The sequence below is a fragment of the Halichoerus grypus genome, chromosome 5 (genome assembly GCF_964656455.1).
Source record: "Halichoerus grypus chromosome 5, mHalGry1.hap1.1, whole genome shotgun sequence".
Taxonomy (NCBI): domain Eukaryota; kingdom Metazoa; phylum Chordata; class Mammalia; order Carnivora; family Phocidae; genus Halichoerus; species Halichoerus grypus.
Genome location: NC_135716.1, coordinates 154,271,135 through 154,293,781, shown reverse-complemented (window position 1 = coordinate 154,293,781; position 22,647 = coordinate 154,271,135). Strand labels below are relative to the sequence as shown.

The window sequence follows — 22,647 nt, the reverse complement described above, 5'->3', positions numbered from 1 at the left end:
GCACAGTCAGGACTCGGCTGCATAGCGGGAGATTGAGGTTCCTCAGAGGATTAGGCCTCTCTGGCCTGGCCAGTGCTGGGCTATAAATTCTGGCTTGGCTGTGGGTGGGACACTAATGCCGTCTGACCAATTCTGTCTCTTCTGTAATTTGGGCCAGGCAGAGGACCAGTCCCCAGACTCAGGGGAGCCCCCAGGCCGGAAGGTGGGAGTCTCCATGGTGACAGCTGATCTTGGGCTGGTCAGTATGATTCGTCAGGGCATCTTGGCACTGCAGTTGCTCCCCTCAAACTCTAGTGCAGGTCAGTAGAAGGAATGTTGGTGGGGTTGGGGAAATAGGAGGGTATAAGAAGGGGACATTATCAGTATCCATCAAGGTTCCAGGGCACCAGTGGGTCCCCGGGAAGAGGATCTGTCTCCTTGTTTGAGGAAGGTGAATGTGCATGAGTGTATCTCTCAAATATTATCAGCTCTGACAACCATCAGGGACCCTAGTGGGAAGGAGTAGAGCTCCAAGGACATCACTTAGGACACTGAGATCCAGCACTCAGGAGGGAGAAGCAGGACGGAAGGGAAGAAGGAAGGGTGTTTGCAGATCATAAAACACATCGGTTGGTGGGCACCGAGGTCTTCAGGGCCCTATCAGTTGGATGCCCCCCTGTGACTTTGATCTGGTCAGCGTCCCCAGGTCTGTCCAATGTTTCCTGCTCCAGGTATCATCGTGATCACAGATGGGGTGACCAGTGTCCCTGATGTTGCTGTCTGTGAGACATTGCTGAACCAGCTCCGCAGTGGCACCGTGGCTTGTTCCTTTGTGCAGGTGAGGACTTTGTAGGAAGGAGAGGGAAGTGTAGTATGTCACAAAGTTGGACATGGCTGGTTACTTTCTTATAAGTGATGATTTCCCACGTAAAGCCAATAACATAGTTGTCTGTGTGTTAGTGGGGTGCATAGGTGTCATGTCTAGAACAGGGTAGGTGGCAGTGGTGGGAGAGGACTCTCATCTTCGTCCTTAGGGTGTGGGGAGACAGCATGTTATAGGAAAAAGAGTGCTGAATTTGAAATCTGACAGTCATGTCCAGCCTCATCTCCCCTGTTAGATTAGTCATCACTGTTTTGATTGCACGGATCAGAAAACCCAACTCAAACTGGCTTGAGCAAAGGAAAGAATAGGAATATTCAGCAAACCACAGCCAATTTGGATTGATGGGCCATAGGGTGGGAAGCAAAGTGCTCTGGGAAACAAGACCACAGGGTAGGCATTGGCCAGAACATGAAAAGCTGGTTCTGCTGTATTAAGACACTTCAGGATAATTCTGTGGGTGATGGAGGGAAGCACAAGGAAAGTCACTAGTTGGGTTTACGTTTTATAAAGGTCACTCTTGCTGCTGCGTGAAGGCAGGAGTGGAAGCAGGGGCGTTAATAATTGCAGTGCTCAAGGTAAGAGAGGAACAGGGCTTAAATTAGGGGAATAACGGGTAAGAGACAAGGGGATAGAATTGAGAAAACGAAGAGGTAGTCAACATGACTTACAATTAGCAAGGTGTGAGGGGTGAGCAAGAAAGAGAGGTCAAGGATGTCTCCCACGTTTGTGACCTCAGTGGTGACTGGGTTGCTGGCAGAGCTAAATGGGAAGAGAAGCAGCTGGGGTGGAATGAGGACAAGATGATAAAAGCAGGTTTGTGCATGTTGCGTTTGAGGCACCTGTGGGTCAACAGGATAGCAGCAGAAAGCATCACCTTTGGGGTTAGGCATGCCTGCTCCACTTACTAGCTGTGTGACGTTGCGCACATCACTTGATTCTTGGTCGGATTCATTTGTAAGTGGAGATTATAACAGTGCCTCCCTCGTTGAGTGAGACAATGCATTTAAAGTGCTCAGCAGAGTGCATAATTATGTCATAGACGGCTGCTTTTCATAGCAGTTAGCAGTTGGATATGCAGATCTGGTACTCAGGAGACAGCATTAGTTGAGAGAGTTAGGTTTTGTCAGCCTGCAGATGGCAATTGAGCAGAGAAGAGGGCCCCTGAAGAACCTTGGGGAATACCAGTGTTGAGAGGTTTTTCATAAGAAGGGGGCCCAGCAAAGAAGGAAGGGAAAGAATCAGACAAGAACCAGGAGATTCTCATGTCAGAGAAGTCCGAGCAGCAGTTAACAGTGTGAGATGCAGCAGACTGATCGGGTAAAATGAGGAATGAAAAGCACCCTCTTGATTTGGCAATGAAGACGCCACCGGGACCTTTTTCAGGCCATTTCGGTGAAGAGGTGGCAAAGGGAAGTGATTGCAATGGGTGGGAGAGAAGGAAGCGGAGACAAGCAGACACGAGGACTGTGGCTATTCAGATCAGGTGGGGGCAGGAGAGAATGGAAGCTGGAGGGAAGTGCAGGGCAGAAGAGGCAGGTGCTTTGTTCTGTCAGTTTGGTTTTGAAGCTAGAGACTTTCAGCCCGTTTCTAAGGACCCGTGAGGAAGCAGAGTTTGAAAATAAGGGAAAGAAAAGGAGGCCTAATGGAGTAAAGTCTCTCTGTTGACAAGAGGGCACTGGCTCAAAGAAGTAGATCGAAGGACCCTTTGGGAGTGGAGAGGAGTCCTTTCTTCCTTTGAAACTAGAAGGATAGAAGTGACGATGGGGATGAATTGGACCGAGGGCCTCCCGTCCCTCTCTGAAGGAAAAGGTGGGGGTGAGTACTGTGAGGAGGGGCGGCCAGCATCGGGGAGAACCGTGTTGAGGACAGCCCTGAAGGGCTTGCTGGGCTGGGTGTCACGTGTTCCCGTGTGGTGCCAACCTAGACAACAGTGCCCCTTTCTCCAGTTGGGGTCCTGTGGGTAGGTTGTGCTCCTCGCTGGGGTTTGGAAGTCAAAGCAGAGTCCAATCAAGAGGGCCAGGGATAGACTTGGAAAGCAGAGGTTCAAGGGCTGGCCGTCTTAATGAGGTCAAAGAGCGGCAGGAGAAGGAGGATGGAAGAAATCCAAAGGGGTATAATGGTGCGTAATCGGTAGGATGTGGCAATTGAAATTGCAAAAATGAAGTGGGTCCAAGAGAAGCCAAGGGCCAGCGTGTAGGCAGCGGGCAGGCGAGTGGAATAGAGGGAGTTCCTGGAGATGAGGGCTCAGGAACAGAGAGGTCAAGGAATTGAATGAAACATCTCGAGCTGGTCTGTCACCATCTTCTGTCAAGGGCCAGCTAGTAATACTTTAAGCTTTGCTGGCCATACGGTTGTCACAGCTACTCAGCTCTGCTCTTGTAGTGTCAGAGCAGGCGTAGACAAGGTGATGGGCATGACTGTGTTCCAGTAAAACCTGTTCACGAAAACAGGTGATGTGCTAGATTTGGCCCACAGCTTATATGTAGTTTGCCCATCTCTGATCTACGGGCTTAGTATTCACAGTATGGTCCATGGACTGGCAGCGTTGGCATCACCAGGGAGCTCGTTAGAAATGGAAAATCTTAGGCCCACCCCAGACCTATTGCATTTTAACAAAATCCCCAGGTTTTCAAACCCTAAGGTTTGAAAGCACTTTTTTTAGAGACACTAAAGTCCCTCCGATGGTAACAGGAAGCCAGTGAACCAGTTCTCAAAATCTTTAGTGAGTGGTGCAATCTGGCGTTTGATGTCCTGCAAAAGGGTGTGGCTTCAGCCAGGGGCCCAGGGAAGGAAAGTTGCAGAGCAGTGGTCTGTCCCAGGAGAACACTGACCCACTTCCTGCTTTGTGGTCCCCAGGGGTGGGAATAGCCACCAACCCAATCTCTTCCACTCTTATTTTTACTTCTTTCTCGGGTGCCTGTTTTGGAGGTAGGCCTCTTATTGTTCATTTTCTCTAGGTGGGAGGAGTTTACTCCTATGACTGCAGTTTTGGCCACGTGCCCAACGTGGAATTGATGAAGTTCATCGCAATGGCCACATTTGGTTCTTACCTGTCCACTTGTCCTGAGCCGGAACCAGGCAGCCTGGGTCTGACTGTCTACCACCGGGCATTTCTCCTCTACTCCTTCCTGCGCAGTGGAGAAGCCCTGAACCCCGAGTACTACTGCGGTGAGGGGCAGACTGGGGCCAGGGGTGGGGGGCTGGGGAGTGTAGCATGGACACGGAGGTGATGCAGGAAGGGGTCCCTGAGCTCGGGCCTGGGGCTGACTGTTCTGGCACGGTTCTCTCCCCTGGGATGGCAGCATAGCCCCCCCCAACCCCCCAGCTCTCTGTCAGCTCACGGATAGCCACCCGCCCCTCCCTCACCTCACTGGTCTTCTAGGCTCTCAGCACCGCCTGTTTAATGAGCACCTGGTCTCCGCAAGCAGCAACCCTGCCCTGGCTCTACGTCGGAAGAAGCACACCGAGAAGGAGGTGCCTGCTGACTTGGTCAGCACAGTGTCTGTACGGCTTCGAGAGGGTTACAGTGTCCGAGAGGTCACACTGGCCAAAGGTGAGGGTCACTAGCCTCTGCCCCGTCTCGCAAGCCTCAGACCTGCCAGACCAAGCGGAAGGCGCCTAGGTATCACCCGTGAGATTCTGCTTGTCATTGGAGACAAGTGGGTTCTGAGCTGCCTTCAGGGCCTCGTTCTCTTATCATTTAGCCTCCCGGGTCTATCTTTGCCAGGGGTGGGTCATCGGAGGGTGGTGTGGTGTCCTGAACTTGACTCTGTTTTCACATCACTGCTGCAAACTTCTGTTTGTGGCAGTTGGCAGGCTCTAGGCCTGCAATCTCTGGAACTGTGCTTGGAACCTTTAGCCAGGCTAGAGTTCCAGGAGGTTGGTGGGGCTTTTGGATAGAACTCAGTCCCAGGCTGGAGTCCTATGCCTTCTTCCCCTAACTAGTCTCCTGATTCCCCTGAAGGAGGGTCTCAGCTGGAGGTGAAGCTCGTGCTGTTGTGGAAACACAACATGCGCATCGAGTATGTGGCTGTGGCGCCCTGGCCCCTGGAGCCTGAGGGCCCTCGAGGAACACGGGTGGAAGTGACAATGGAAGGGGGCTATGACATTCTGCATGACGTTTCCTGTGCACTAAGGCAACCCATTCGCTCACTCTATCGTACCCACGTTATCCGACGGTTCTGGAACACGCTGCAGAGGTGAATGAGGTCACCGCTCAGTGAGTGATGCCCCGTTTGTTGTGTGGGGAGACAGAGGTGTGAAACTGGGAGCTGGTGAGAGCCCCCCTGAGGCCCAGGCTTGTGTCCAGGGTCCCACGTCCCCCTGGGGCTCCCTTCCTCTGTGCCCACTGGAGTCAGGGGTGGCTCAGGGTTGACCCTTGCTCTGCAGCATTAACCAGACGGACCAGATGCTAGCCCACCTTCAGTCTTTCTCTTCAGTCCCAGAACATTTCACGCTTCCTGACAGCACCAAGAGTGGAGTGCCGCTCTTCTATATCCCGCCCGGCTCTGCCACCCCGGTGAGTGGTTCTGATGCTCGGCAGCCCCACTCCACACCCGTCCAGGCTCAGACTAGCACAGCTTCTAGAGCCCAGAGCCACCTTCTTTTTCCTTCCCTCTCAACCTAAACCAAAATTCCTAAGCTTTAGCCTTGAGAGCAATTCTCCTCCCTCCTTCCAAGTTCCTGACAGAGAAGGATCTATAGAGAGAGGCTGTCCTCAGCAGACCCCCGGTGCCAGACGTAAAGACTTGGAGAACGCAGAGGTTCCCACGAGCCCCTTCGCCCCATCTCCACGTGGAGTATTCTAGCCTCTCCCGGCAGCCTCACCCATTTCCCACCAGTGCCAACCACCATGAACCGTGCACTGCCTGAAGACCGTAGCTTCCTCTGTCCTGTGCTGACTTCACCCTCGGCCCACGGACGTCAGCCTCGCACCGCCAGGCGCAGCTTTTGCTAGCACGCAGCCGCCTCACCCTTTGCCTGGGTTTAGCTTAAAGGGCCACCCAGTCTGTCTCTGGGCTCCTCCCAATCTGGCCTTCATCCTAGAGGCCTCTGTGTTTGCTCCTGTCCCAGGCTGGGCTCTGAGCTCCTCTCTGACCCCTGGACCCCACGGTCCTGTTTGCCGGTTGGCCCTCGTGCCCTGTTTCTCCATGAATGCTCCTACAGGGCAGTCCTTCCCGTCCCCAGGTGCTCTCCCTTCAGCACAGTGGGTCCGACTCCTCCCACGCCCAGTTTGCGGCCTACTGGAAGCCAGTGCTGTCCATGGATGCCAACTCCTGGCAGCGCTGGCTGCACATGCATCGCCTGGTGCTCATCCTGGAGCACGACACGTGGGTATCCTCTGTGGGCTGAGGGGACAGGGAGGGTTGGGGAAGGAGGGGGCAGCAGATGAGCCCTCACCCACCGCGCCAAGGAAGAATGATGACCCTTCCCCAGCCTTCCTGGTTACCCACGCCCACATCCTCAGACGGGACCTGGCAGAGAGAGACCAGCAGTCTGTTCTCTGCCTCCAAGCCTGGGGCTGCGAGGTCTGAGCTCGGCCCACACCGCTCTTCCAGACCCATCCCCAAGCACTTGCACACCCCCGGCAGCAACGGGCGCTACAGCACCGTGCAGTGCAGGATCTCACACTCCTCGCTGACCTCTCTGCTTCGGGACTGGAGCAGCTTCGTGCTGGTCGAGGGCTACTCCTATGTGAAGCTGCTCTCCAGGTGTGCAAAGTGATGGGCCCTCGCTCCTCCCCCTCCACCGCATCCCACATCTCTTCCTCTAACCCCAGACCTTACCGCTCCTTCTCAGCCCACTGACAGCCTAGAGCTGCTCACTGACCCCCATTTCTCCCTAGTGCCCCCGACCAGCCCCCCTCCTCCTTCTACATGGTCCGCATCATTTCCAAGGCCCCGTGCATGGTCCTTCGCCTGGGTTTTCCCATCGGCACACCGGCCCAGGCCCGACACAAGGTGAGCTGGGCCCTGACTGACTTCCAGACCCAGGAGCCCTGGAGGGTGGACTGACTCTTTCTCCCCACACCATACAGGGCCAGGGCCAGTGGAGAGAGGAGCCCCCAGATCAAGGAATGCTTGGAGTAGAGGGCTCTCTCACCTTGTCTGGGGGCCCCTTCTCCCAGACCTAGAGGGGACGGGGTTAAGAGGATCTGATCACATTTCTCCCCCAGATCGTGTCAGGCTTACGGGAAGAGATCTTGCGGCTGCGTTTCCCCCACCGGGTGCAAAGCAAGGAGCCAACACCCAAGGTCAAACGGAAAGGGCTGGGGGGCATTGGTGGGGGCAGCTCTCCCTCCAAGTCCCCCCCCATGCTGGGCCCGCAGCAGGCCCTGTCTGACCGGCCCTGCCTTGTGGTCCTGCATAAGCCCCTGGACAAGCTACTCATCAGGTTGGTGTAGAAGCTGGGGCCCGGGCTGGGGCTCAGGCTGGGGCTCAGCTGGGTCCGAGTGGAGATCGAGGGGTTGCCTCTATTGCCCAGGTATGAGAAGCTACCCCTGGACTACCGGGCACCCTTCTTACTGACACTGGAGCCACCAGGGCCACTGCCATTGGTGTCAGGCCGCTCAGCCTCTTCTAGCCTAGCGTCGCTGTCCCGCTACCTCTACCATCAGCGCTGGCTCTGGAGCGTCCCATCGGGCCTGGCCCCCGCACTGCCACTCAGCGCCATTGCACAGCTCCTGTCCATCCTCACTGAGTACGTCACCCGGGCCCCGCCGGGCAGCTTGGGGCAGGGAGAGAGCAGGTGTAGACTCTGGGTTCGGCCCTGGCAGAAAGGCTACGTCAGACCCTGGCCGTCTCTGAGCCCCTGTGCCGCCGCCGCCATTACGCACGGTACTTAGCGCAGAGCAGCGCCTGCCACTGCCCTCCCCCGCCTCCCGCACCTGCCACAGTTGACTTATTGTGGCCTGTGCAGCTAGAACTTACTGCACCTGAGGCACCAGTAGTCTGAGCAGGGCTGCCAGCAGACAAGTCTGGCTGGACGGCTGCTGGAAGTGGCCACATAAGTGGCATGAGGGGCAGGAGGATGGACTCTGAGTGTCTCTCCCCCATCTCATCCCGTCCCCACCCCCACCTTTGTGGGGCTTCAGAGTCCGACTCTCCGAAGGCTTCCACTTCGCCTGCAGTGGGGAAGGAATCATCAACATGGTCCTGGAGCTTCCAATTCAGGTATGTGCCGTCCCTCGTGACGCCTCCCCACCAGGGCCCGTCATCTGACACTTGCCTGTCAGCCAGGTTGGGACTGCTGTAAACTCGGCCTCATGGAGACCCTGTGGTCAGAGGACCCAAAGCCTGAGGCCAGTCCCAGGACAATGTGGCGGGGGCTAGGGTTCTGAGGGCCCAAGCTGGCCTGGTTGAGGTTTGCCCACGATCTCCCGTTCTGCCCTCAGAATGAGCCCTTGGGGCAGGCTGCAGGCGAAGAGAAGCACACCTGCGTTGTCCAGTACATTCTCTTCCCCCCACACTCTACCTCCACCAAAGACAGGTGAGGCCCAGGTCCTCTCTGGGAGCCGCCTCTCTCCACATTCCCACTTGTCCCTACTGCCCCTGAAGTTGTCTCCTGGGCTGTTAGGGAGTTGGGGTAGCGGGTGCTGTTTCCAGATGCTTCATCAGGCAGATGCTGGTCTGGAAAGGCCACGTGGGAGTTAAGTACGTCCTGTGCTCCCCCCGTGGACTGACCCCCTGCCACTCGGCTATGGATTGGACTCTCCTCTCTGCCAGGCTCAGGGCTCCTCCTCCTTTAGCTTCTCCACAGATGACGACAACGATGTGGAGGTGGAGGCCCTGGAAGGAGACTCAGAGCTCAACCTGGTCACCGAGGTGTGGGTGGAGCCTCAGTATGGACGGGTGGGACCCGGCCCTGAGAGCTGGAAGCATCTCCAGGACCTGACCTACTCCGAGATCCCTCGAGCTGTGAGTGACCCCTGCAGGACCCCCACACCTTACCGGGGCAGGCGCCGTCCCCTCTGGAGTACCACAGCCTGTGCCCTTCCTGGGCCCTCTGAAGCTCTGTGCTCTGCCCGTCTCTGTGTGGGCTTCCTGAAGAGCTGGACACCAGAGTCCTCGGGCCTAGGGCAGGCTGACCCCTGACCTCTGCTGTTCATGCCCTAGCTCCACCCCCGGGATGCTGCGTGCATAGGCTCCATGCTGAGCTTTGAATACCTGGTACAGCTGTGCCAGAGCAAGGAATGGAGTCCCCTGCTCCCGGAGCCAAGGGTCTCTGATGGTCAGTGGGGAAGGGGCCCCCGGGGTGGAGCAGGAGAGGGGAGGGCGGGGGGCAACCATAGCTGGGGCATCTGGGTCTCACCATGGGTCTCGTCTTCCTTCCCTCCCTCCTAGGATTGGACCAGGGAGGAGATACCTGTGTCCACGAGATCCCTTTCCATTTTGACCTAATGGGACTGTTGCCTCAGTGTCAACAGCTCCAGATGTTCTTCCTTCTGCTTTCCAGAGGTGGGTGAACTTCCTGCTTACTGACCCACAGGGCCAGCGGGCGTGGGAATGATAGAGCATAGAGAGCAGATGAGTCTGCACGTGAGCCAGAGGAGCGCTGGGGCAGGAGGAGGCTTGGAGGCCGCACGACGGCCGCCATGGCCAGGGCTGAGCCAGGGTGCCGGGCAGCAGGAGGCTCTCGGCGCTGAGCGGAGTGTGTGTCGGGCAGAGCCAGAGGGCGTCCCTCCCGCCGAGGGGCCCTGCCCCGCCAACGACACGGTGCTGTGCCTGCTGCACAGCTGCCTGGGGCAGGAGCTGAGTGACCGGGAGACCCCGCTGACCGCCGCCGAGCAGGCCGCCTTCTTGAGTGAGGTGCTGCGACGGGCCTGCCACAGTCCAGGTGAGCTCCCACCTCTTCCCCAGACAGCACACTCTGGCCCAGCCCCCTTTTCCCTACCCCTCAGGGGGGCTTCTGTCTTTGGGTCTGGGCCTCCCTGTCTCTTCACCTCAGAGCCCTGCCTCTCTGCCGGCCCTGCCCTCGTCTGCCCACCTCTGCTCCCATTGCAGGTCCAGAGGAGCCACCAGTGGGGGGCCACGGGACCCTAAAGGATCGAGCAGTCAGCAGCACCCAAGCCACTGGAGACTCAGCGCCTCCTGCCCTGGTCAGCACCGCTTCGTCTCCTTGAGCCCGTTTTCGCACTGACCTTCTGTTAGCACATATCCATGCCCCAACTTCCTATCACCGGGGTTGCTAAGTGCCTCCTGCCAGAGACAGGATGCTGTCACTCCCCTGTGTCTTGGATCTTACAAGCTATACCTAGGGCTGCACTCCACGGTGCAGGAAGGGAGCAGGGGTGGGGTGGTCCCTTGCAGATTGCTCTGATGTTGTTTCTCTCTTACAGGGTGGAGGCCCTCCTGAGCCTCTCAAGCCTCTCATCTCTGCCCAGCCCCCTCAGTGGCGCTGCTATGCAAGGCTTCTGACCCCCCAGCATGTGTTTCTCACTTTCCTCCCGGCTACCTTCTCAGGTACGACCTGCTCACCTTTGTCACTAGCCCCACATACAAACCCCTGGACTTCCTCACCAACCTACCAGGCAGCTCTGACTTCTGTCTCTTTTCCTCTTCAGATGTCCTACATCTGGCTGCCTATGGCCTGGAGGGACCCTCTCCAGAGGAGACAAAGCCTAAGTTCGGGGATTGGAGCGGGGCCGCTAGCCTGAAAGATCTGGGAGGACCTGGGGTGAGGGCTGCAAAGGCCCAGGTCCCCACGCTCAGTGTCACCCCAGCCGGCGGTAAGGCTGCTAACTCTTAAGTTAGTTAAGCAGGAGCAGGAATGGGAAGAAACAGAAGGCTTGGAGACCATGTGACACCTCTTCCCACAGACACTGCCCAGAACCCAGGAGACCTAAGCCCACCTTTCCGTCGGGACTTACAAGCTTACGCTGGGCGTCAGGCTCCACAGACAGAGGGTGCAGATGGTCCCCGGACCCGGTGTCCTGTGTACATCTACAGCTGTGCTCTGGAAGCGCTGAGGGAGCAGATGGTTGGCCTGCAACCCCCTCAGGCACCCCGAGACCTCGTCTTCCGGTGAGTACCCTCAGTATTGACCTAGGTCCTCCCCCAACCGTGGCCCCCAGCCAGGGCTCATGACCATCATGCTCAGGGGTATAGACAGGTTGATGATCAGTGGCAGGAACTCAGTCCATGTCCTGCCGGCTCTTGGCTTAGCTTCCTTCAGCAAATCAGTTGAACTTGCTGGGCCTTGAATATATTCAGTAGAGACGTATGGACAGTACACGGGAGCGCGGGTGGATGGGGAGTCTGAGATATCCCTTAGGAGAGTCAGCCAAGCTTGCTCCTCTCCCTCCTATTCCTAGGACTCAGTTCCTCGACCAGCCCTCCCCATCCTCAGCCTGGATGGAGCCCAGGTTCAAGGAGGCAGCCAACCATTGTGCCTTGCTGCAGGAGCATGCACAGCGATGCTACGTCCGCGGTGAGCAGGAGGCCACGTTAGGGAGTGGCAGGGAGGAGGAGTCTTTGCGGGATTACGGGCACAGGGACTGGAGGGGCCATTCCTGAGCTTGACCGTCATGGTCCCTTCCACTTCCTCAGGGCTGTTCCGGAGTTTGCAGCAAGCACAGAGCGTCTCCTCACAGGACTTGCTGATAGCGGTCGACGCCTGTGAGGAGCTACTACAAGAAGTAGACATCACCCCTTTCCTGCTTGCACTGTGTGGCCATACTCGGGCTTTGCCCCAGGCACCCCCAAGCCCTGGGCCTCTCAGCCCTGGGCCCTTCAGCAGCAGCATCGAGGAGGGCCCTGAGCCTCGGGACCGAGCTGTCCTGGCTTCTGAGTCCAGGTTAGGATGGTCCCAGAATGATGTGTCAGGGCTGCGCGAGGTCCCTGTAAACAGCCCTTCCGAGCCAGGGGTGGGGCTGTGCAAGGTCATGCCCACACACTGGGGAGGCGGTTGCTTTGTCACCAGCTTCTTGCTCCCATTTTCCAGTCTCTTCTCTGTCTGTCCTGTTCTGGCATGAAGCGTTGAGCTGGGTGAGGGGTAGAGAGTTGCCGGCTGCCATCAGTGAAAGTAGAAGCTTGTTCTGAGGATGCTCGTGCAATAGTAGTAATCCCTGGAACCACTCCGTGAGTTTCAGAGTGTGTCGCTCACTGCTGAGTCCCCAGCTCACCTGAGGGGCCCAGCAAGTCCCTGATGCAGGGAGGGAGAAAGGCAAGCTAGCAGACAGCTGTGCGTCTGGCCCCTGTAGTGTATTAGCATCCGGGAAGCAAAAGAAGCAGAGGGAGGAAGGTGCTGATGACGCCCAGGTCCGAACTCTAGCCCAGTTCCCTGTCTGGAGCTCTAGACCCTCCACCTTTTGTGCCCCCCAATCCGTGCATTTTCTCCCCACCAAACCTTGCTTCTCCACCTGTGTTCTTCCACAGTGAATGAGATCACCCTCCACCCAGTGGTCCGAGTCAGGAAACTGGGAGTCCTCCTTACTCATTCCTCTGTGTCACAGAAATGTCCAGTCGTTACGAAACGTGGGAGTTCGAGCCAAAGTGGGTGGGGTGGTTCTCCTTGCCTCTCCCACTGCCCGTGCCATTGTGCTAAGCACCCTCGCTAGAACCAAAGATGGTGTGTGCCGCTCCCAGAAGGGACGCAGGCTCCTCCGGGACTTGGTGGCTCTTAAGGCCTCAACGCCCTTCATCCCCACCCTGCCCACTCAGCATAGAGACCGAGGACCTCAGTGAGCCTGAGTTTCAGAACAGCCGTGTCCCTGGCAACCCAGACCCTAGCCTGGAGATCTCTCTGACGGACGTCTGCCAGCTCAGAGGAGAGGCACATGACGCCCTTCATAGCCTCATCCAGGTGAGACGCTTGGGGGGGAAGAGGAGGGTGGAGGCCTGCCTGCCCCAGGGCGCAGTGTGCTCTCTTGGGACGGGGGTATGTAGGTGTCTACTCTAGGCTAGCGGGGAGTGTTCTGCCGACGGCGGGCTGACATAATAGGCTCTTTCTAACCCCCAAACAGGAGAAGTTCCTAGAGATCAGTGGTCTCCACTTCCGCACGGTGCCCTCCAATCCACACTACTTCTTCTACTGCCCTCCATCCAGCCGGCGAGAGGTCAGCGGCTTCCTCCCTCCCTCGGACCCCCGAGCCATAGCCCCATGTGCCCACCCAGACCCTCTGGACTCTTGGCTCTCTGAGGCCCTGATGTGGCTCTTGTCCAGCCATGGATAAAGCGGTCTCTTTTTTTTGCTCAGGATGAGGGCCCCCGGGACACAGCAGACAGAAAAGTCAGTGATCTGGAGTTCTCAGAGGCTGAGCTCATAGGAGAAGAAGGTGTGTGGGCAAGTGGGGAGAGGTGGGAAGGCTGCTTCAAGCCGGGATTCGGGGCCCTCCACTGCCAGCCTGTCCCACTAAGCCCACGACATGCATCGCTGTCTAGGAGACACGTCAGCCTGCTGTGTGGTCACCGAGAGTGACCCAGAGCTCGAGGTAGAATACCGCGAGAGCCGTGAGCCAGACCTGGGGCCAGCGGGGCTCGACTCCGCCTCGCTGTCAGATGCAGACACCGTGAACCCCGATGAAGACTCCTTCAGTATCTTGGGGGGTGACTCACCGACGGGGCCCGAGAGCCTGGTGCGTGACCTGCCGCCTCTCTTCCTGCACCTCACGTGCTCTGTGCGGCTGCGCGGGCAACACAGCTCAGTACCCGTGTGCAGCCTGCCCACCTGCCTCGGTGAGTCCAGGGTGCCCGGGGGTGGGCCACAGGTCCCGTACAGCCCGCCTGCCTGTTGGAGGGTTGGGGGCAGAGCCTACGGAAAGAACTCATTAGCACTGAGGACTTGAAGTCTGTGCTTATCCCCGGGCTCCAGCAACCCCTGACTTTCCCCCTCTCGCAGGTCAGGTGCTTTCCAGTCTGGAGGGTCCCCCCATTGGAGGCCGAGTGCCCCTGAGGGACCTCAGTGTTACCCTGGACGTCTTTGTGCTGACCTTGCCTCTGGAAGTGGAGCTTCCCCCGACCTCGGACCCTCAGCACCACCGGTGTGGCAGCAAGTTTGGTGGGGGGGGTCTGGGCCTTGCTGGGGCAGGGTCCCATTAAAGGAATCTAGAGGCGCTTGGGGACTCAGAACCCCTTAAGGATTCCAAGGAAGGAGTGCTGAGGAGGCCTAGGGAGAGGGTAGCTGCTGATCTTTGACCTTCGCTCCTACCCTATTCAGGTCCACGTCTGAAAGCAGTGCTTCATTCCCACGATCCCCAGGGCAGCCATCATCTTTAAGGTCGGATGATGGCCTGGGGCCCCCACTGCCACCCCCAGAAGAAGACAGGTACTTCCCCTTCCGCCTCGCAGAGTTCCTTGCTCCCTGTCAGTTTTGTTTTCTGGAAACCAACATCTAAACCTTTCTTCCACTTAGGCATCCTGGACTATCCAACTTGGCCACACCCCACAGGCTGGCTATTGAGACCACCATGAGTGAGGTGAGGGCCTCCCCTCCCCCAAGCTAGGTGACAACCCCTTAACACTGTAACTGATACCCTTGCCAGCATGTGAGTAAAGTAAGGGGCCTCTTTATTCTGCGATCAAAGTAAGGTCACCCTCAATCTCTGAGGTAGTGTCTTCTAATCTGCGAGGGAGATGATACCCCAAGCGTCAGGGAGGTGCCCCTTGCCACTTCCCGGATTGCTCTCCGACTGTAGATCCACTGGTTGCTGGAGGATGAGATGGTGGGGGCCCTCCGAAGAGGGGGCATCCCCCAGAGCGCTGCGTTGCAGCGGGCAGCTGCCCACATCCATAGCTCTCCTGGACGCTCCACCTGCCTTCGCCAGACCCTGCCACTGAGTTTTGTGTTTGGGCCAGAACGTTCCCTCACACAGTTCAAGGAGGTACGCTGTCCCCAGAACACCCCCCGGTCATCCTGGGGCCCGTTCTTCCCTGGACTCCAGATACAGAAGTAGAAGGGCCTCTCCTGGTTTGAGTCCATAGCATTCCCCTCCGGACAGCCTCCTCACCACATTGTCCCTCACCCCATGCCTGGAGGCCCAGCTCAGTGGGAAGAGACCCAGCTCCCCTCCTTGCCACTAGGCCTGTTGAAGTTTAGGCAAGTCCCTGACCCTTTGCGCACCTCAACAATGGGGTGCCGGTGTCTGCTTCACCGGGGAGTTGTGAGGGTCTGATGAAGTGTGGGGTGCCGTGAATAGGGCGGGCTGCTCCCGCCCGAACTGTAACCTTGGCTCCTGATTCCCAGGAGTTTCGCCGCCTGCGCCTCCCTGGCCATGTTCTTCTTGAGGATCCTGACAGTGGCTTCTTCTTTGTGGCAGTTGGCCAACAGCCAGGTGCGTCCCAGGGGGAGCCCCCTTCAGCAGCCTGGGCTTGGCACAGCCACGAGGACAGGGCCGAAGGCATCGAAGGGGAGGTGAGCCTTTCCTGGGATGACCTGGGAATGGGGGCGGGGGGTGGAGGTAGGTGTGTGGGGGGCCTGTATTCAGTTCTACTTCCTGCCCCTCAGGCCCTGACAGCCAGCCCCCAAGCCCCTGGCTCCCCAGAAGGTTCTGAGGGCACCCCCCTCCTCAGCCTGCCACAGGGAGGTAAGAGAGGACTCGGGCAACAAAGTCTGGGGGCTAGGACCAGGGACTTGTAGATCCCCGGACCTGCTTCCATTTTCGGAGGGCGGTCCTAAGCAAAATCAACAGAGGTTCCAGGCCTTTCCCGTCTCTTCCCAGGGAGCCAGCCTGGGCCCAGCCGGGGGCTGAGCCTTATGTCCAGTCAGGGCAGTGTGGACTCTGACCACCTGGGTAAGCTGGGACAACGCAGGGAGGACTCTAAGCTGTCAGGAGGCAGACGCAGGGCTGCCTGGCAGAAGGACTGGGCAGGGGGCATCAGAAGGGACTGATGTGAAGGGGCCGGGCCCATCAAGCCTGATACACTTGGAAGATCAGATGAGCCATAGGAAGGAGCTGAACCTCAGCACATTTGACACAGGTTACGATGGCGGCAGCAGTGGCTCAGACAGTGAGGGTCCCAGTGAGACCCTAGGGGAGAAGGCTCCCTTCACGTTGCGGACCCCGCCTGGGCCAGCCCCTCCACAGCCTTCGCTCTCAGGCCTCCCCGGGCCCTGTCTGCCTGACTTCTGGCTCATCGTTCGGGTGCTGCAGGATCGGGTAGAGGTGTACGCCCACGCACGGTAAGTAGGGCCCCGCACCCTGACTCTGATGTCTGCTGCTTTTCCCTGGTCCCACAACACTCCTCTCCAGGGTCGTTCCAAAGTAAGACTTGGGACTGAGGGTTTGGGGAGAGGTCTGACTGTATTCTGGGGCTGGAGGGTCCTGACGACTTCCCACAGCCTGAGCAAAGCAGGTCACTCTGCTTTCCTAATGGAGTTCAAAGCTGGTAGGATTTGGGCTCCTAGCCAAGCATTAAGAGCTTCTCCAGTTCAGAGCAGCTTCAGAAGTTGACGTGGGAATAACAGGTGATATGTAACGAGCAGTTACTATGTGGCAGACGCTGTTCTTAGTGTTCCACCTGGGTCAGCTCCTTCATCTGGGCCATGGTCCTAGACAGTATTATTCTCCTTAAGGGGGGCACCTCAAGCACAGGTAAGTTAAATACTTGCCCAAGGTCACAGGAAAGGGCAGAGCCGGGACTCACAGCAAGGCCCCTGGTTAAATATGGCTCCCATCATGGGGTGGGGTGGGTTTAAGAAGGGAGGACCATCCTTCTGCTCAAGATCTGTGAATGGAGAGGAAGGTAGCTTCGGAAGCTGCCCACGTGGAAGCTGATAAAGCAAGCCTGGAGCCTGTGCTTCTGTAATTGCTATGGAGAATTCCGCTTTTCCCATTTTCCACCATGTTTGCTTCCCTTGGTCCAGTCCTACTCCCTTTTCGTGGCTTCTCTTGGCCCCAGCTCCCAAGCCCCCGCTCCCCCAACTGTGTCTGATCCATCCCTCCCCTCCAGGAGCCTGATTCGGGAAGATGGGGGGCCAGGCACCGAGTGTCGCCACCTGCAGCAGCTCCTGGTGAGGCGAGTTGGGGAGATCTGCAGGGAGGTCAACCAGGTAAGGGACAGCTGGGAGCAGGGCTTTCTAGGCCTGGGACACTGCTCAGATGAGGAAGGAGTTTCTAGGAACTTGACCTTCAGAGGCTCTTGATCCATCTTGGATATTTTCTTTGACACCTGGTTACTGGGGTACTCTTACTGCCTGGGCTCTACAAACTGGGGAATGCTCCCTCACCCACTCCTAGTAATGTGGGTTACTCTCCCAAACCCTGACTATGAGCTGTTCCATCTTGTGGCCTTGCGCTAGCATTAGGGATATAATAGTGAACAAGTCAGGGAAACCCTGACTCTCTGGAGCTTTTGTCGAGTGAGGGAGATAGACCTTGAACAACTAAATTACATGAATCATTCCCATTACGATTGTAAAGAATGGTACAGAGGAAAAGTAGAGACTGCGATGAGAGCATATGACAGGGTCTAACCTTCTGAAGTGTCAGGCAAAGAATTGATTTTTTAAGCTGAGACCTGAAGGGTGGGGAGCAGATTCTGGCAAAGAGGAGGGACGAATGTTCCTAACCTGGGTTCAGAGCCCTGAGCCCGGTGACTGTGGGACACATCTCTGACCCCCCAGTGATTACTGATGCTCTCTTGACCACTGACCCCCCATGATAACGGGCATTCTCTCTGGCCTTTGATCACCCCTGACCACCACCACCAATTGTATGAGGAATATTTCAGTTCCCTGATACCCGGCTCCTCCTCCCAGCGGCTGCTTCTGCAGGACCTCCATGACAGTCACGTGTGTAACTCTCTTCTGGTGGCTGAGAGCGAAGAGGATCTGTGGCGCAGCGAGACCCCCTTCCACTCCCGTCAGCGGGCACCGCTGCCCAGCGATGGTGAGACCCCCACCTAGGAGCCTCCCTGCCGCCCTTCCTGTGTCCGTGCTTGGGTGGGAAGACGAGCGCAGAGTCGCCGTGACTTGGTCACCAGTGCCAGGAGAGCAGGGAGGGTAGGACAGAAAAGGTCACTGAGTTTGGCCGTTGAGAGTTCCCGTGTGTCATTAGTGAACATAGTTTTGGCAGAGAGGTGGAACTAGGAACCAGAGGAGCCAGAAGTGAGAGGATCTTACACAGGTGGGGCAGAGAAGAATGACTCATTCAAATAGCGTGGCAGGCACACAAGGAAGGAATTTGACAAAAAGGCAGACTCGAGCACATGTATGTTCCACAGGGAAGGAGCCAGGAGACAAGGAAGGGTTGAGGAACACAGGAGAAAAGGGACCGTGGAAGGAGCTATGACCTGTCTTCCTAAGGCCGTGCCTCTGCCTGGCCCCACCTTCCTTTCCAAAATGACCTTCTTTCCCCTTTGGGTCACAGGGCCGAGGAATGGTGTGGAGGGGTGGGCGAGTCGGCCAAGTCACAGGTAGAAGACCAGAGGGGAGGAGCTTAAGGCCCGGTAGGAGGATTTGCCTTCCGGTCGGCTGTCCCTCCCGACAGGCAGGCACAGGGCCCCTTTGGGCTTCCAGAGATTTCTGGTCGCAGTTAGGAAGTCCGAGACTCTAACCTATACTCTACTCAAGATGCTAATTGAAGTCTTAACACTTCCACTCTCTTCTCTTACTCCTGATGACCCTTCAGTGCAGCTCAGAGGGGAAAGCCAAATGATGTCATTCTTTTGCAGTTCTCCCATCTGGTTTAAAAATAAAATCAGACCACTTCTTGTTTTTAATATTCTCAGCAAGTCGGTAGGTGAACGTTCCTAACAGTCCCGGACATCATGTCTCTCGGCACATCCTGAGATGTGCTCCATATCAAAGCACCATTCCCCTAATTAGTGGACTTCCCAGGGTTTGATGGCGTTTTCTGCACATTGAGCATGAGCTAGGACAGCCACGCACCTTTGCTGCAAATACCTTCTAGCAGCGTGCGACGGAAGACGGTTGGAGCCCGGAGACAGCCCTTCCTCATTACCGTCTCTCTATGCGGTTTTGCTGGGGCCCTCAGCAAGCAGCATTCCGTTCCAAACAGCCTCCTGTGTGCTCTGTACACTGCTCACACCTGGCAGCAGCTTCTCTGGGAAACCAGATGGCCACCTCTGCCATATCGGGAGGCTCCTCATCATCTGGGAAGCTGGAAAGGGTCAGACAAGGCACTGGCCTGTGTCCTTGGGCTCTTGCATTCTGCCCTGCTGCCCTATGGGTTCTTTGGGGTGGCTGTCCTCCAGAGCACGGGGTTTTCCCTCACTCTGCGGGTGTGTATCAGCACTCCTATCCTCTTGGTTCTAACGGGGTTGTCATTGCCACTCTTTGTGAGTATGACAGATGGGGTGTATGTTATGTATTATATTATGACACAGCCAGTGTCTGGACATTATCTTCAGGATTTTCTCATGCTCTGCCTTACCTGACACCTCTTCTTAGCTCCTTCTGCACATCTCCCTGAGAGCCTTTGTGCTGTGACCTGGCTTTCTAAGAGCATGGTCCTGCCTTGTTACCCGAAATGACCAGCTTTCCCCTGCAGGGTAATAGATGGGGCCAAGGAGTCCTGGCGAGTGAGGACAAGTAGGCCAGTTCCTAAGTGAGAAGTAGCGAGGGCAGAGGGCCGTGTCTCGCTTCTGATCCGCTGTCTCCCTTCCCCCCAGATTACGCTGCTGATGAGAGCTGTGCACCCCGAGGGTACCTAGCCGCCACAATGCAGTTTGTCCCTGGCCATTTCTCCTGTGACGTTGTGTGGGGAACCGTGATTCGAGTCCATTCGCGCCTGAAGATGGGGCCCAGCATGGGGGTCTCTCGTGGTGTGTGACGGGCATGAGAGGCAGGCGGAGGGGGAGGGAATCTGGAGAAGGGGGTGTCCTGAGCCCCTGTCACTCCCACAGCCATCCAGGCCCTGCGCTCCGTGCTCAATGCCTTCTCTGTGGTGAACCGGAAGAATATGTTTGTCTATCAGGAACGAGCAACGAAGGCTGTGTACTACCTGCGGTACGTGGGCCCTGAGGAGAGGGGGTGGGGCAGGGATTGAGGATGCTGGCCGAGGAGGTATGTCCAAAGACTGTGCCCCTCTCTCCCAGGCTCCTGGAGACTTCCTGCAGCGAGCGGCCGTGGGAAGGTGATGCGCTGCCCCCCTCCCTAGCTCTGTCCAGAAGCCAGGAGCCCATCTACTCTGAGGAAGCTTCGGCACGTATCACCCCCACCCCCGAGGCCCCTGTACTCCCCTCATACTTTGCCCCCTGGAGCCGGGCCCTTACCCGAGTTTCCCTGTAGGGTCCTCGTTCTCCCCTGGACATGGCTTCTAGCCGCAGTTCCGATGCTGCTCGTCCTGTGGGCCAAGTGGACAGGCATATCCAGCTGCTGGTGCATGGTGTAGGACAGGCAGGTAAGCACTGCGCGGAGGGGGCAGGGGAGTGACCGGAGGAGGTTCCGGAATCCTCCCGAGACTTCTCGTAGCGCCTTCCTACTCTAGCTCATGCTGTGCTCTGGGTTTCCCTCAAGCAGGAGCTGGGCGGGACAGACAGACAGATGTTTAGAGAGTAGGCCCTGCAGCTGATTGAAATGCAGCTTGGGGATGAGTAGCCATTAAAGCTGACACCGGGTGTCTAGGCTGGGTGACTTTGGGTGGATGGTGGCTCCACGGGCTGGAGACCAAGGGCAGGTTTGGGATGAAAGTCATGTTTGGGAGATGGTGAGCATGAGGTCCCCGGTAGGCAGCTGGATGTCGCAGCTCGTTTTCATGGCTGGCTTAACGTGTACCAGGTCTCGGGCTAAGACTCTTAACATCCGGGGTAGATGGCATTATTACTCCCGTCTTAGGGATGAAGACACTGAGGCTTTGAGAGGTGACATTCACCTGTCCGTAGTCACAGTGAACTAGAACTTAGAACTAGAACCTAGTGCTGGCTGCCTCCAGTATGTGGGGGAATGTTCAAGTCTGGGGGTCAAGGGCCAGTCTGGGGGTTGCTGGATCCTCTGCCAGGGTCTCCACCTTCCTGCCATGGCTGTGTCAAGGTCCCGAGATTACCGACGAGCTGGTACGGGTCCTGCGTCGGCGCCTGGACGAGGCCACCCTGGATGTCATCACGGTCATGCTTGTTCGGAACTGCAAGCTGACACCCGCTGATGTGGAGGTCAGCTCCCTCCCAGCCTCCAGCGGCCCTCCAAGGCTCAGGCACGGGAACCGTCTGCGCTCTACCTTCTCCATGCAGCTCTGACGCCCCTTCCCACTCTCTGCAGTTCATCCAGCCCCCCGGCAGTCTCCCCTCAGAAGTGCTGCATCTGGCCCTCCCTGCCTCCTGCAGGCCCTGGCTTCCTGCCCTGGCCTGGTACCTGAGGCAGAACCTGCTCATCTTCCTGCACTCTCCCAAGTACACGGACAGCAACAGCCGCAACCACTTCCAGGTGAGGTTCAGCCCCTCTCCACACTCCCCCTGACGGTGGAACCGTTCCCTACGGGTGCCGCAGGTAACCTTTGCCCGTGGACCCGTATACACCCCTGCCTCCCCCACCCCCTAAACCTTTATTGTCTACCTGTGTCTTCCTATGCGCCCAGCGGTGCCCGTCCGCCATTCCCCGCTGTGGACATCATCCCCTGATGCTCTCCGTCCGTCCGCTTGGGCTTAGTTCTCTGTGGTGCTTGTCTCCCCAGCACCCGCTGCCACCACAGGGCGGCCTCCCCGACTTGGACATCTACTTGTATAACAAGCCTGGTGGACAGGGCACCGGCGGCAAAGGTATGCTGCGGGGCGCAGGCCCACGCCACCGCTGAGCGCTCGAGAGCCTTTTCCTGCCTTGTGGCTGGCGGGGCCTTGCCCAGCCTCGCAGCTCAGGGCAGTCTGGAGGCCTCGGACCCGAGCCTTCCTGTGGGTTTCTGCAGGAGTCGCCTGCATCACTCTAGCCTTTGTGGATGAAGGGGGGAGCCCCATCTCACTGGCATCATGGCCCCCCTCCTCTCCGGGGCCCCTCGACCCGCTGCAAGAGGAGGAATTTGAGCAGCTGACCCAGGTCACTCGCTGTCCAGTCATGCCGGACAGTTCTTCAGGTGGGTCAGCAGAGGGGGTGTTGAGTTAATGCTCTGGGAACCAGAGGCACCCTCATGTCACCCCCATTCTTTCCTCCAGCTCACAGTGGGGCCCCATGGCTTCGACTGGACGTGTGGGAGAAGGGGAACATCAGCATCGTGCAGCTGGAGGAGAAGCTCCGGGGAGCAGCCCGCCAGGCCCTGGCCGATGCCATCATGGAGCTGCGGCTGCTGCCAGCCTCGCTGTGTACAGAGGACGCATCTCCAGGTACGTGGCGTCCAGGGAACGTGCCAGGCCCAGGCGAGACCGTGTCTCTGGTGAGGTGGCAAAGGAGGGGGTCCAGGAAAGCATCACAGAGGCAACCTCCGAAGTACACGTTCACAGTTGTCCTTTATCTTCTCTGCGTCCGCAAGGTGACATGCCGGCAGAAGTGCACACGTGCGGTCGTCCCCCCGCTCCGAGAGGGACACCTCCTCAGGAGCTCCCTTCACACAAACACATAGCTCTCAGTTGCGTACACCTCTACTGGCTAGCAGGTGGCAGAGGGGCTAGGCCGTCTGAAATAGGCACTGATGGTCAGTGACAGGAGTCTCTAATGTCTGATGTCCACAGGAAGTCTCCGGAGCGGGTCGTTGGAAACCAAGAGCCCTGCGGGCCGAGCTAGCACCTTTCCCCCTGGCCCTGGCCCTGGGGAGCCTGTGACTCCCCCTAGCAAAGCTGGCCGCCGTAGCTTCTGGGATATGCTGGTAATCAGAGGATGGGAAGAGCTGGTGGAGTCAGCGTCTGCCTTCTTGCCTGTCTCCTGGCTCCCCTTCACCCCCCGTAGACCTTTCCCCAGATGGCCTG

The 22,647-nt window shown here is 57.6% G+C and overlaps 1 protein-coding gene across 8 annotated transcripts in view; it reads left to right on the top strand.

Moving 5' to 3' along the window:
• Positions 1 to 22,647, top strand: part of SZT2 (SZT2 subunit of KICSTOR complex) — a 49,736-nt gene that overhangs the window by 14,990 nt on the left and 12,099 nt on the right. For all 8 annotated transcript variants that reach the window (XM_078073275.1, XM_036086054.2, XM_036086053.2 and 5 more), the window contains 47 exons: positions 158 to 299; positions 711 to 817; positions 3,820 to 4,030; positions 4,245 to 4,415; positions 4,827 to 5,061; positions 5,252 to 5,381; positions 6,050 to 6,192; positions 6,421 to 6,573; positions 6,708 to 6,822; positions 7,038 to 7,255; positions 7,346 to 7,561; positions 7,956 to 8,034; positions 8,256 to 8,350; positions 8,610 to 8,778; positions 8,977 to 9,091; positions 9,205 to 9,318; positions 9,527 to 9,697; positions 9,865 to 9,959; positions 10,200 to 10,323; positions 10,425 to 10,589; positions 10,680 to 10,884; positions 11,175 to 11,290; positions 11,410 to 11,656; positions 12,523 to 12,664; positions 12,825 to 12,917; positions 13,058 to 13,136; positions 13,243 to 13,536; positions 13,700 to 13,841; positions 14,018 to 14,125; positions 14,213 to 14,276; positions 14,496 to 14,681; positions 15,044 to 15,211; positions 15,305 to 15,383; positions 15,519 to 15,590; positions 15,778 to 15,979; positions 16,750 to 16,849; positions 17,558 to 17,687; positions 19,432 to 19,584; positions 19,666 to 19,768; positions 19,858 to 19,963; positions 20,051 to 20,162; positions 20,792 to 20,910; positions 21,017 to 21,181; positions 21,429 to 21,513; positions 21,657 to 21,821; positions 21,901 to 22,068; positions 22,414 to 22,547. In XM_078073275.1, the coding sequence (XP_077929401.1) occupies positions 158 to 299; positions 711 to 817; positions 3,820 to 4,030; positions 4,245 to 4,415; positions 4,827 to 5,061; positions 5,252 to 5,381; positions 6,050 to 6,192; positions 6,421 to 6,573; positions 6,708 to 6,822; positions 7,038 to 7,255; positions 7,346 to 7,561; positions 7,956 to 8,034; positions 8,256 to 8,350; positions 8,610 to 8,778; positions 8,977 to 9,091; positions 9,205 to 9,318; positions 9,527 to 9,697; positions 9,865 to 9,959; positions 10,200 to 10,323; positions 10,425 to 10,589; positions 10,680 to 10,884; positions 11,175 to 11,290; positions 11,410 to 11,656; positions 12,523 to 12,664; positions 12,825 to 12,917; positions 13,058 to 13,136; positions 13,243 to 13,536; positions 13,700 to 13,841; positions 14,018 to 14,125; positions 14,213 to 14,276; positions 14,496 to 14,681; positions 15,044 to 15,211; positions 15,305 to 15,383; positions 15,519 to 15,590; positions 15,778 to 15,979; positions 16,750 to 16,849; positions 17,558 to 17,687; positions 19,432 to 19,584; positions 19,666 to 19,768; positions 19,858 to 19,963; positions 20,051 to 20,162; positions 20,792 to 20,910; positions 21,017 to 21,181; positions 21,429 to 21,513; positions 21,657 to 21,821; positions 21,901 to 22,068; positions 22,414 to 22,547 (6,705 nt within the window). The remainder of the gene's footprint in view (positions 1 to 157; positions 300 to 710; positions 818 to 3,819; positions 4,031 to 4,244; positions 4,416 to 4,826; positions 5,062 to 5,251; positions 5,382 to 6,049; positions 6,193 to 6,420; positions 6,574 to 6,707; positions 6,823 to 7,037; positions 7,256 to 7,345; positions 7,562 to 7,955; positions 8,035 to 8,255; positions 8,351 to 8,609; positions 8,779 to 8,976; positions 9,092 to 9,204; positions 9,319 to 9,526; positions 9,698 to 9,864; positions 9,960 to 10,199; positions 10,324 to 10,424; positions 10,590 to 10,679; positions 10,885 to 11,174; positions 11,291 to 11,409; positions 11,657 to 12,522; positions 12,665 to 12,824; positions 12,918 to 13,057; positions 13,137 to 13,242; positions 13,537 to 13,699; positions 13,842 to 14,017; positions 14,126 to 14,212; positions 14,277 to 14,495; positions 14,682 to 15,043; positions 15,212 to 15,304; positions 15,384 to 15,518; positions 15,591 to 15,777; positions 15,980 to 16,749; positions 16,850 to 17,557; positions 17,688 to 19,431; positions 19,585 to 19,665; positions 19,769 to 19,857; positions 19,964 to 20,050; positions 20,163 to 20,791; positions 20,911 to 21,016; positions 21,182 to 21,428; positions 21,514 to 21,656; positions 21,822 to 21,900; positions 22,069 to 22,413; positions 22,548 to 22,647) is intronic.